The 14,176-nt window shown below is 27.3% G+C and overlaps 1 protein-coding gene across 1 annotated transcript in view; it reads left to right on the top strand.

The window, feature by feature from the left end:
- The first annotated feature begins 2,059 nt into the window (after positions 1-2,059).
- LOC111033092 (receptor-type tyrosine-protein phosphatase kappa) overlaps positions 2,060-14,176 on the top strand; it is a 96,491-nt gene continuing 84,374 nt past the window's right edge. The window contains exons 1-3 of the mRNA XM_022313689.1: positions 2,060-2,076; positions 8,159-8,265; positions 8,895-9,007. Coding sequence (XP_022169381.1) covers positions 2,060-2,076; positions 8,159-8,265; positions 8,895-9,007 — 237 coding nt within the window. The remainder of the gene's footprint in view (positions 2,077-8,158; positions 8,266-8,894; positions 9,008-14,176) is intronic.

Genomic DNA, 14,176 nt, shown 5'->3' with positions numbered 1-14,176 from the left:
ATATTCGTAGGTAAAAAAACATACAAATTTTTTTTGTTTTTAGCATAGAGTAAGTATAGTTCAACTTATTGCTAATATTTATTAATATTATTACATACCTCGAGTACATTATTCTCCTTCTTAGACATTACAATTATTTAAGAACTTTTGGAAATGTATATTATTGGTGGTGTATGTAAAGACTAATAACTCGCATATTCACTTTTACTTTAGAAAATGTATGTTAATGATACAAACGCGAGTAAAATAATAATATTTCATAATTGTCGAGTGCGTTATATTAACTTTGATATCGACAATGTGAAACTTGTTGTAAATATAAAAATCTGCTTTACAATTTGTATCATACCTGAATATATTTTTATTTTTTAGCACAGAGTTGTATAGGTCCCTGTATTATTTATTACATATTAATTATTATACACCTCATATAAACATATATTATATTATAATACACGCATGATAAATGTGTTTGGAATGAGTTGAATTCAAGTTCGAATTAGAAAAAAAACCACAGTTGGTTATAAATTGGATTTCAATTATATTACTGTGTATGGTTCGTAAGAATATACTACCTAGGTATATAAAGAGGCAGCATTGATCGGAAACGAAAGCTGTACAAAGAGATTCGTTTTATATACATTTATTACTTCGGTTGAAAAAAAAACCATTCAAAAATCTATGAGTTCGCGTACCTATATATGTATATAATATCCGATGATAAAATACGAAAAGTAGTAGTCGATATTTAAAAAAAAATAAATACTAAAAAGTTGATCAACCATAATTGTTTTTTTGGCTGTTACGATTTATAATAATTTTATTTGCGTCAACATTTTCAAATCCTATAAGATTTTAAAATATGCGCATACTTTTGTTATTCACATAAATCTTTTTTTTCTTCTTCTCTAAAATATAAGAATGTTTTTAAATTCTAAATATTATTAAGTTTAAATTTTTTGGTAAGAAAAATGTCAACTTTAAAAATTCCTAAAGAAAACAATACTTATATTATAATGGAGACGGGTATCATTCTAGGGTAGCTTTTTGCGTATTTCTAGTACGACACAAGTTTGACTTCGTTTTTATATTGCTTAGTAAGATTAATGAGATAATGTCACGATGGTGATGATAGTGGGAATAATATCATAATCAGAATATTTTTGTCACTAAAGCTTGAGTAAGAAAATTGATTTAAGAATTATTTTGTTTGATGCATATTATTATCTTGACGATATGTTATCAGTGGGTTAATTTTTCTTCCGATTTTTCCTATTCACCTTTTAATGTAATACATAATATATTGTTGTGTAAGAAATAAACAATATAAGTTTAAACACTTCTGATAAAAATGATATAATTTTAATATTTTTCATAATTCAACGCCTAGATTAAAATTTAATGCATTCCATATCAAATAATATTTTATAATATATTGTGATACGTCATAATCAAAAATTAAAACGGTGTATAATTATTTTCGATAGGGTAAGTTACGAGTATCTATTTATTTTACTAAATAATATAAACTCATATTTTTTACTAAAAATGATTTAAAAATAGTATTAATTACTATATATATTATATTATTATATATCTTAAAGGGTATCTTGTATATAGTTTATACTATATGCAACAATAATACAAGTTTATCATCTCTGGAAGAAATTTTTAAAATATGAAACAAATATTCCGAATGAAATATTTGAGTTTAACATTTTTTTTTTGTTTTTAAATTGAGAAACTGAAAAATACACATGGTATCTGATCAAAATGAATGGGAAAAGTTAAAAAAATACTTAGCTTGACACTTCAAAGTTTAAATTGACATTTAAGCGGATATTAAGACTTACACAATTATGAAAAATGGCTTGTTATTAAATTTTCGTTTAAGTTCCCATCCTATACCCACTTATTTTTTACACTACCATATTATATAATATATAGTTGTATTTATTATTACATATACAATAAACATAATACAGTCCTACATATATTATGTTATATGACTATAAATGTAAATAAAAATATAAAATGTTAGCAGTGTACCCGAGTCAGAATGCCGTTCCACGAAAGGTAAGTGCCCCTCGTCCGTCCACTTATTATTTTTTAAATCATATAAAATATTATCCTAACCTAACCTTTCGATTTATAAATATTATACGACACCAAAATGTTATAAACTATTAAAACCAATACGATATGAAAATGTAAAATTCTTCATCTTGCTAGACATTAAATTATGTTTACGGTACTTACAGCTGGGTACGCATATATGTAATACAAAGTCAATATATGCTGCTTTTTGGTCTTTAATAATTACCTAACGACTAATTCGCACTATTGTGGTAATATTATTCAGCTAGATATTATATAGTTGTATACAACGGTAATATACCTACACAATTTGTCGCAATCATAGTCCTGGGTGCCTAGTGTCATAGGTATATGCAATTATTTTTTTCACCAACCAGTAAACATAGAACAGATAAAATCAGAATTCAAGGACTCAATGAACTACATATTAAGTGATTAATATCGATGATATTAATGTTAAAAAATAAATTGTTTAGCAAGGCCAATTTTTGTAACACTTACCTATAAGATTTATCATATTATTATACCATGATTGGTGTGATAATATTGGTATCAAAATGTCAAAGAATATTTTGTGGAGTTACCCTTAAGTATTTAAAGTTTTGATGAGTGTAATACCCCTCAAAATATGTGTCTACTACCCCACTAGTCTAAACTCTAAGCACACCTATCAATGAAAAAAACTAATTATCCGATGTTTGATTTGTATAGATAAAAATACTCTGATGAAAAATATTCTATTAAATATATAATGTCATAATATATAGTCATTAAAAGAAGTATAATATTTTTTTCAGAAAAATTTGGTATTTTAATAACTTGAAACAATGCAAAAAAAATACTTTCAAAAAATATGTTAATAGTTTTTAAAATAACGATGAGTATGTAGTCTTACGTTCAATGGATCAGCCGGTATTTACTTTTTATAATATATGATACAGATACATTGGTCGTATATCGCATAGTCGTATATTTTCAAGTTATTACATATTATTATTATTATTATTATTATTATTATTATTATTCCCAGCTTGCATATAATATATACGCCCGACATATCCTTTACTTACTCGACGTGAATAAATATCGCGCAGGCGCACTATTTGAGCTGTATATGTACCACAAGTGCACTGCTGGTAAAGATTGCATTTTATGATGAGTTATCGAAACTATCGAGTGCAATCCAGTATAATATAATGTACAGCGAAGATCTTGATAGTATTCCAATAAAGTCCGTGTATAGTGTACACGAACACAGTGATACGCAGTGTTAACCTCGGTTCTGGGAATGCAAGCAGCCTTTGTTTGTCGGCGGCTCATATTGTATTGTTATTTCGTTGAATATCGATCACTCATTGTCTGCAGATATAAAACATTAAAGTATATAAATAATAACTCGTACAATGATTGAGGTTGAATCGTATAATCTTAAAATCATAATTGACGGTCAACAAGATGCTGACCCTGCTGGGACCCAAATTAGTCCTGCGACAGTAACCTGCAGCCGGGTGATATTACAGTGCCACCTAACCATCTGTCATTTCTGATATTGTAATTACGTCATCAAAATTATTAATCATTGTTTGTCATGATTTTGACTGTATACATTAAGCTTATTTAAATTTAAAAAAAAAGCTTTTTAAGTTCACTAATATTATGTGCCCACTATACCACGTATTATTTGGTTGGATACGATTTCCAAGTCCTTATTACACATATAACCATGTTTCTACTAACGGCTACAACTGCACAGTGTTAATATAAACTCAATTCGTAAAAATACGTCATTGGAGTCCTGTCACAGACGTGATGGTGTGATATGCAATTGAGAAATCGAGACTATTCGTGATCGGTAGCCTACCATTACTAATCTCGCTGTGCATTACAGTAATGTATAAGGACTGTCGTATTTTGTCAAGTCGTTCGCAGAAAGCTTTAGATTTGGTGTGTGGGAGGAGAGGGTGTTGCATCCGATTATGTGGCGGCGGCGGCGGCGGTGTCGTCGGTTGTGAGGCCGAGGAATTATACAATCGTCATCACTATTGTTTTTGTCTCCGTCAATGCCTTACACGCAAGGGCTTAACGTTTTCAGATTTTCAGCATTAATTATTATTCGCTGACGATTTCATAGTTAGAAAAAAAAACAACTAAAAAGTCAAAATCAAGATTCGACAACAGGGTTTTCAGCAATCGCGGTAGGGGAAGTGGTCACGGATGAGGGGGGGAGGCTATTAATTGGGCGGAAATTCTAGATTGATGGACGGTTTATTGTTAGGACGTCACGCGTGATGGACGCCGTCAGAAGATCAGTACAGTTGCTTCATAGCATAATAGACGACGCCTGCAGCAAGTTCGCTGTGCCATGATTTCAATTATTTGGCCGTAAACACCACGCAAATGGTGAAAGTCTCATAATTCTGTACATTTGAATTAAGAGCTACATCAGCGGATTTATATAAGTTTTGGAGTACATATACAGTGTAACAATGTGGTGTTGCTAAAAGTTTCGAGTTTAATAACTATTATTGTCTTAAAGTTCTGCGTATGTTGTTTTCTAGTCAAATAGATTATACGGAATACGCAATGACTTTGAATTCGTCTGCGGTGTATACATTATAATAAATAAGTTTGCTAATATGAAATAAAGTTTAAAGAATTATATTTTCGAGGGTCACGTTACAGCGCAGCTTACAACCAAACACATAGGAACTGGTCTATGTCGAAAACGTTGTTACCTAACTGTGACTGGTATATTATAATATTCATATGTCTGAAATTATAATGTATGGTCATTACTATTTTTATTTCACAAAACAAACGTTTTGTATACATTTATATGCATCACGTTGCCATTACGTCCATAATATTGAACTAACGCCATATTGGCACCGACATTTGAGTTTTGGAAATGAAGAAGACGAAGTCCATTAATATATGATACATTGGTTTATATATAGGTCTAATGTCCATAGTTGTGTCATAAATGAGAAAAGGAAATGAATGGTAAGCGTATAGGTACTCTGCAGTGGTTGTCACAGTTCAATACTTGGATTTGGCAAGTGTTTTCTTCAGATTAAGAAACGTTATAATTATACATTTTTTAATTTTTTTAATTGAAGAGATTTCTAACAGTTGTAAATTCTCATTTTATTATATGAATTATAAATACTTTGATTAAATGTTCATTTAGCTTGTAATGAATTCATCATGATATAATACTATAATTTTACTTCAATAATATATTTTTTAAAAGTGCTAAAAATATAATTGTTAAAATAATCAATGTTTCCTTAATGACATTTTTTTCTTGCACAATCTGATACGGTACAATTAATCTAATTACAATAAATAACAAATTTTGATAACAATTGTTCTATGCAAAGCAATTTTAACGTATTGATTATATGAATGTAGCTCCTTAAAAATAAAAACGATTAGGGAAAAGACACGAAAACTCATAAAAGTGTTCATAGTTTAATGGCTGTATGAATGTATAATTTTACTCAGGAAGTACAAATTAAAATTCATACGAAATAAAAATACTCGTAGAAATTAATTTTACAAAAATAAGAAATCACATAAGTACCTACCTAGCTTATATATTTTTTTTATACGAAGCAAAATCCCGAATACGGATAAATAAAAGGTTTTTTTTTTTAATTAAAATTATAATACTGTATCTATTGTCATTAATATTAGCTTAATGCGTATTTTATATTCTGATATTTAAAGATTTTTTATTAAAGCGTTTTTAAAAATTTTTGGTGAAATGCGTTGTCATGGATATTTGTACTTTAATTATTGTATACATGCTCTAATATATTATTTTAATACTTATATTTCAACATGTTATAATAATAGTTGAACATTTTGTTTCCCAGCTGATGCCTTAAAATCTCTTAAGTAAACAATAGTACCAAAAGGACGAACGTTTTTAGTATATTACATATATATTATATACCTGCGAGATTATATTATGTGATTAAAAAAAAATCATAAGCCAATAAGAGCTTATATTTTTTTATAAAGTTGTTTTTATTATTTTCTAATGTGTTGCAAAAATCTACTCAGTCTATTTTTAAACAAAAAAAAAAAAAATTGCTATGACATTTAAACATAAAAGTGATGGGCTCTTTAAATCCACTTTTTAGTGATAATTGTTTATCGCCGGAGAAGCGAAGATCCCATGAAACGTTGATAATCCGAACGAGTCGATAAACATATAATATCTATACCTCCACACTCCATGCTACCCTGACGTTTGCTACGTTTAACTGACGTGACTTTCGTAGTTTTGGGGATCATGGTAAACATTTCAGAAACTCCTGTAGTCCACTTTAGCCTCTTTTCGAGCGAAACAATATAGCTTCGACGAGGTTAGCGAGCATTGTGTTGAAGGGATGGTGATAGCTAGGGGAAGGGGTTTAAATTCCATTAGTAATTATTATTGGATATATTCCTGAGATAAATAATCATACAAAAGTGTTCTCTAATGACAAATATTCGTGACACGTTTATTCTCTACCTATCATATTATTATTATATTATTTATCATATTATAATAATCTTGAAGCATTATGGTTTTATTTTCCAATTATGTTTCGTAGGTATATGCGTTTATAATCAAACAGCAATAATAATCGTCAGTTGAAAAAGAAAACACAAAAACGTATGTGTTCAACCGTCAGTTATTAATTTATTATGTGAATAAACCTTATTATATATTTATAGTTAAATAATATATTTGTTATGTACATATATGCAAACACACACGTTAAACCCTTTTACTCTCTAACAAACACGTCAATTGAGGTGAAAATTGAATTTAGTTTTAATTTTTAGTCAAATTATTGAACGGTTTATCGGTTTTACGTCAATAACTTAGTGTATTAAGTATACATTTTACTTGGGACTCTAGGGTTATAAACATACAGTGAAAATGATTACATTTTGATCGTTAATATTATTACAACGCGTATATAAATTCTAAGTTGAGGTTAGTCTAGGTGTGTTGAATAAAAGTTTATTATAAATATAATTTTTATTTTCAAAAGATTTTTTTAACTACTGTATTTAGTTTTATTAAAATTGAAGTTTTTATACTTCATTAAAACGATTTCAATTTCAATTTTTGAAAGTTCATTATTTTTACTAATAAATAATATAATAATACCAGGAAAAAAAATTGACTATTTAAAATATAAATAATATGTTTGAAAATAGATTGATTGATGAGAATTCAAACATCAATAAATAAATTGTTTTTACTTAAATGGATGTTTTATCTAATTCATATCAAAAAATAAATAGTTTCTAAGTATAAATAAATAATTAGGTAGTTAATTATGTATAATTAAATATTATAATGATACATTTTTTGATTTAATTTTTAGTAAAATAAAAAATTACAAGTTGTAGTTTTTATTCTTAAAGAGTGTTCTGTTGAGTTTCATAATACGATATGTGACAATAGTCAAAGTAATAATTCAACTGTTCTAGGCCACTTAACAATAAAACGGATGATTGATGAGACAATACACAAAATGATATATACCTAATCTTTAAAATAGGACTGGGCTACTGGATTACATGGACTTATAGAAGGGTAGTACTAAAATATTACACTCTATGTTTTGTTCAGCATTTAAAAATATATTTCAAAATTGAGCTTTTAATGTTTGTAAGTTAGGCATTATATTATGATACCTTTAGATAAGAAAAACCTCAGTAACGAAAGTTTTTGAAAATATCATCCGACTGTATTTCTTGTGTTGTTAATGGTTTCGAATGTTTCAATAAAACATCTTGAACCGATCAAGTAAAAATAATACGGTTTCATAAAAATTTTTATTACAATCTCAAAATAGGAAAAAGAACCAATCATGTACAAAATCGTCATAGTAATTAAAAATATTTATAATTAGCTCAATTAAAAATAATAAATGTTTGTTAACGTGTGTACGCTTTACATGCGCACTATTTGGTCCGGACTTAAAGACATACTTCAATATACATGCTGTAGTTGACTACAACATTTTATTACTGCCTCTAAATCAAATAGGAATTGGGGTTTCGTGGTTGCTGTGTTTTACTCCGTGTGCCTAAAAAATAGAAAACCTCGAGTAAAGTTTAATGGAGCTCCTGATGATGATGAAAAAATAGTGGTTAGTGGGGTTCCGTGAGGTAACCGTACTTTCAACGTATAAATGGGAAACATTTTTTCACAATCACTATTCGCTGAAATGTGAAATCGTTTGTTTAACGCGGACGACACTATATTCTTTTTTGTTGTGTTGTTATAGCCAATGTATATATGTAGCAGCTCGGGACAAGTTAAATAAATGTAAGAACAAACCTCGAGTATACCAAAATATTGAGTTATAGTTCTCAGATAGTAATATTCTTTAATTTGTTTTCTCGATTTTAAATATCACAGTGCAAAATTTTTGGTGAAGGTTACGACTATACTGTATTTAAAATTTGAAATTCTTATCTTAAAATATTCACAATAAATCGACCTAAATACTATAGGGTAGGAGGGAAATAATGTACAATAATGTATGTTATTATGAGCTATTTATGAATGAAGTATCCAATACGATTCATTGGTGGAGAGAGAGAGAGAGAAATAGTGTGAGAAAGTGAGAGAGTGTTCCATAGGTACCTAAATGGTATAAAACTAGGATTAGTAAAATTGCACTCGATCTAATAACTAAAATTCTTGGTTAATCATTTATATTTTCAAAAATACATTTTTTAGTCTTTTATTTATTATTATTTTAATTATTTGTTTGCAGCTGTGGGGCCCAATGGAGTGATATCTGGCGACAAAAAAATCCCAAAAGAGTGTTTTGTCAAACACTGTGATCAGAGGCGGAAATATCCAGTGCTGTACAAATTAGAGTTTCAGGTAATTATAATTATATTTATTAGATACAGTGCATCATTATGCGAATGATGACATCTTTATTAAACAATAATATATCTATAGTAAGCACATGCAGGCTTTTCAGCTATTAATTTAATTCGACAAAAAAAAAGTCACGTCATCATATACAATTGTATTCTAGTCTTGGAATTGAAATTATTTTTCTGTCAGAAATTAATAGAATAAAATATAAGTAACAGTATGATAAATTGAAAGTGTAAAATATAATCAGAAATCACAATGATAAATATTTGGTCATACAATCATAATTCGTAAGAATGATACAGTCGTCAAACTAAACATATATTACATACAAGTTTTGGTACTGACATAACGACACAACATTTTGCAAAAATTATGTATTAGATAGGTACCTACAGTTAATTTAAAGTGGATATTATGATAACAATTTTAAATTTAAGGCCAACCAATTTCCTTTATAACAAAATCTTATACAAAATTATTTTCGGATATTGAAATCAAATTAAAAAAAAATATCAAGTAAAATAATATTTTATTTTCTAGTATGCCAAAACATTTCAAATAAATGAATACCTAATCATAATGTTATGTGTATGAATGTAATAATCAATGAACCGCCAAAATTATCACATAAGTTTGTAGTTTTGTACATATTACAAAGAAGTTTGAAGTTAGTGAGTAAATTATTAACTTACTTAAAGTAAGTTGTTTCAAAAACTTATTGGTAATCCTTATAGTATTATATTTTTCTTTTTTGAGTGAGTATGTTCATTATATTGACTCATTACTATACTTACTTACAGTTAACTTCAAATAAATTATTATAGTGCATTAGTATTTACTGAAATTCTATAGCAATATTCCATATACGTATATAAAATATAAATGCGATCATTAGGTCAATACAATCATTAGGTTAAGTATACAACATTTTATCACCTACAGGCTGCAACATACTTACTGATTTATTTTAAGAACAAATTGTAGAAAATATAAGAAATCACCAAATTATGTGATACAAAATCTTAAATGTCGTTAGTTGATTATTATACCTACTTCACTTTTATTTCAACTAATTAGTAAAATTAAATCAAAATGTTATAATATTCATATTATACTCATACATTTCTTATGTGCATTCAAGTTAATTTGTTCAAAAATAAATATTTTAAGAATATCACTTTAATATCTAAGTAAAAGAAAGTTTACATTCTATAGTAGAAATACACAATATAATAAATTATGAGTAGGTACTTAAGTAAGTACTCCATTTTTATTCATTGATTTGTTGGCTGTTTGTAGATAATAAATAAGTATAGTTCACTTTTTTTCGATAATTGTATCATTCGGTTTATGTCACATCAAATAGTTATAAAAATTAACTATAGCTGAATGAAAAAAAATATATTACCATAAACTCGTTAAATTATATTGATTTTGATAACTTTATTAGTACAATATTACTTTTGTTGTACATGATGTATTGATATTATTGTTACTTTGAGTTTTATTTATATTTCTCCTAGGAAATGAATCCCACACCCACACTTTAGTCCCTAAATTATATAAAATAATTTTGCTACTTTCATCATCATGTCAGCAAGTTGATCTAATTTTTATAAATTAAACTTAAGGCTTATTGTATTTAGATTATTGGCTCCGATTAAATTAAAACAATGTACAAAAGAAAATAGCAAATAGAACCATAAGTCTACTTATATTTCAGACATCTTCATCTATTTTTGAAATACAAAACGTAACTATACTTGTGATGTTGTCCGTATGATATACCATCATAATAGGTACGAAGACATAATTGTCTGTATAATTTAATACTTGTATATATTGTATACAACATACGTACGTAATACTTGGTCAGTTGGTGATCCTATATATCTACATTATACACATAGACACAAAAGTCAATGTAATATCTCTATAGTAGTTATATTTCCGTGAAGCGTAAAATATACATTTATGTTTTATTGAAACTTAAATATAAAATATTTATTACCTTGCCTACTGTTTTATAATTTCTTTTTTTAGTGCTCGTAAAGTTGTTTACCTATATAAATGTATTCTTGTACCAACACTGTTAAAGATTAACAAAGTGTTGCGATGAAATTAATGTCTACTTTTTATTGTCCAAATTAACGAATATTTCCAGAAAATATAAACATAATGGCGTGTGCTAGATCCAGCCTAGATGATAATATATTTCAAATTTTTATTTCCTATAGGAGATGTAGAATTTTTTATAGGCGCTATATAAATTTAATTCCACTTTTCTAGAATACGAATAACTTTGTGTGGCTACATATATTCTATATATGTATATTTTTTTTAAAGGTTAGGTTTAGTTAAACATAATTTTAGCCACATTAAATTTATAAAGTATTAACTGAAAGTAATAAATGGAATAACTACGAGTTTTATGTGGATATTATAAATTATTATCGATAACTGCTGAACGGTTGCTTATATTCGTGGTTAAAATCCATTGATTTCATTGTTGTTTAAGAATTTTAACAAAACATAATATATTTTAGTCATTCACGCTATAATATTATTTTCACCACTATTCCCAGTGTAAAAATCAAAACAAAAATTACTTGTCTCTCTCTTTTAGAACGTATTACTTTCCACTTACCTAAACATAACTGCAGGACATTCCTCTATTTAATATGAAAAACCACCAAACTAATTATGGACAAAATAACCTCTCTGAGAGAATTTTGATGTTGGGAAATTAGTCCAGAGTGGACTTTTTCCTTTACCTACTAATTAAGCAATCACGAATTTTGTCAGTAAACCAGTTATTTAATATGTAAAAATGTAATTTAAGTTAGCAATTACATTTTTAGTATTTATAATATGAGGCTAAAACTATCTTAAACAATGTACTTGTGCCTATATGACGTTTATCTTAATAAATAAAATATGTTATATTCGTCAAAGGCAGCTCGTGAACAAAACACTTTTTTTACTCATCTTAATACTGAATCCAAAATAAACAACTGAAAGAAGTCATAATTTATTTCTTCTATTGTTTATAATTATTAAAGTATAACTGAATTTAATACACTAGATATTACAAAAGTGTACCTACGTATTGATATTTTGGTTATTAATTGTTTATTTTTATTTTAAAAATGTTTGAAGAAATACATTTTTCACGAGTTCCACATGTTTGAAACCACCGCACTGTGTTTAGCGTATGTACAATATTTCAATTGAAGCTATTTTTCACAATACACACAATTATTTATTATTTTGTATAGGTAAGTAAAGCGTACTCAAATTCCAATGAAATATTTACCGACCTAAATTGCAATAGTGAGACTAGTGCGTTCACGTCATTAGAACGTTATTACGTCTTATAAATGGAATCGTTAAATCAATTTACATGAGTTGAATAACATCGGTAGTAGCTAAGTACAGAATGAGCAAGATCATGGAAAATGTTCCATTATCACGATGATCATTAAGCATTCTTAATGGCCATCGATTCAACTTTGAAACATATTAATACTAACCTCATTAATGGTGCGGTCTTAAGCCTATGGCGTATCCTCATATTATTTATTGTTTTGTATTCACTAACATATTCAATGTCTTAAATTTTCTAACTTGCAACTGAGACTGTATGACCTTGATTATATATTTATACTTTAACTTTAATTTAAACACCTAAAGCCTCTACCTAATTGTTTTTACATTTATAACACGTTATTACATTCTATGTCAACGATTCTCGACCCCAGGATCAAGACTCTCTTGGTAGTTGTCAACAAATTGGTCAGGGTCTCCTATACATCATAACTCATAATATAACAAAGCCGGCAAGTGTTTTTTTTTTTTATAATATTTGTTTTAAATAAACTTATCATTGTAGACTTTAATTTTTATTATAATGAACTTATCAAGAGCTGGCTGTTATTATTTGTATTTATTAATACAATAATAATGATAACAGCTTGTAAAAACTTTTTGATGATAACATTATACTCAAGGGTCGTTAAAAACCTTGATTAAAATCGAGGAGGTCATTTAAACCACTTAAATATTTTACCATGTTCTAAAATGTAATTAAATACCTATAGATAGCTACTTATAATATATGGCTTATGGCTCGTGTACGTATTGTAAAATAAAGCAATTTGTTGTCAATAATATTCATTCGGCTTACATTTGCATATTTAAAAGAGGTTATAATTACTATTTATAACTTAAAAAATAAAAGTTTTAACTTTGAAAATCAGATGTTATATTTTTGATCAAGAATAATTTAATTGTTTAAAGACTGGTAACGACAATATTCTTTACTTATGTATTATACATGTTTATAGTTATATTATAAAGATTGTAATTATTTCGAAATGTTAATATAGTAGGTAGTAAATATTTCATTTTTTTTTAAAATCCAAAGTAACAAATAAGAAATTAATCATATTCATGCCTAGTCATATTATTGTAAAAACAATGTTAACCTTGTTAATTTTGACATGTTTTTAATGAAAATAAGTCGCGTACCTACCTTTTACGTTAACCCTATTACAACGGTCAAAACAATATTTTATAATAGTATACATCCTGTTAGAATTTTCACCTAGTTAGAATATTATTATGTGTTATGTGTATTGTGTATTTAAAAATCACATTGTAATACTTATTGAATATAACCACATTAAAAAAAATGTTTGTTTTCGTGTTAGAAAAAAAATTTTAAAAAAAATTAATAACATTCTCCCGTCTAGGATATCGCTTCAAAAATTTAAAATATTATATAGACTTGAGAATTATATGCAAAACAACGTTGACCAATAATCAATTTAATATGGTTAACACAAAGCTTACCCTCTGACGATTAACGTTGCTATTTAATATTAACATACAATTATGTAGGAAAACATACGTTCAATTATAGATTCTGACAACTTAGATTTCTGGTAACATTCAAACACTTAAATATAAATAATATTCTATTCTACCTCATTACCAGAGCACTTCAAATAATTAAAGGATTTTTGAAAAAGCAACAATTATAAACTAGTATGAAAATGATTAAGAATGAGACAATCTTCGCAATTGTTTTGCTTATCTGTGATTTTTACCATTAACACATAATAATGTCAAATATTAATACTTTGGATACGTTCAATTTAAATA

Source organism: Myzus persicae, unplaced genomic scaffold (genome assembly GCF_001856785.1).
Source record: "Myzus persicae strain clone G006 unplaced genomic scaffold, MPER_G0061.0, whole genome shotgun sequence".
Classification (NCBI taxonomy): domain Eukaryota; kingdom Metazoa; phylum Arthropoda; class Insecta; order Hemiptera; family Aphididae; genus Myzus; species Myzus persicae.
The sequence above is the reverse complement of the archived record's forward strand: the minus strand, read 5'-3'. Positions and strand labels throughout refer to the sequence as shown.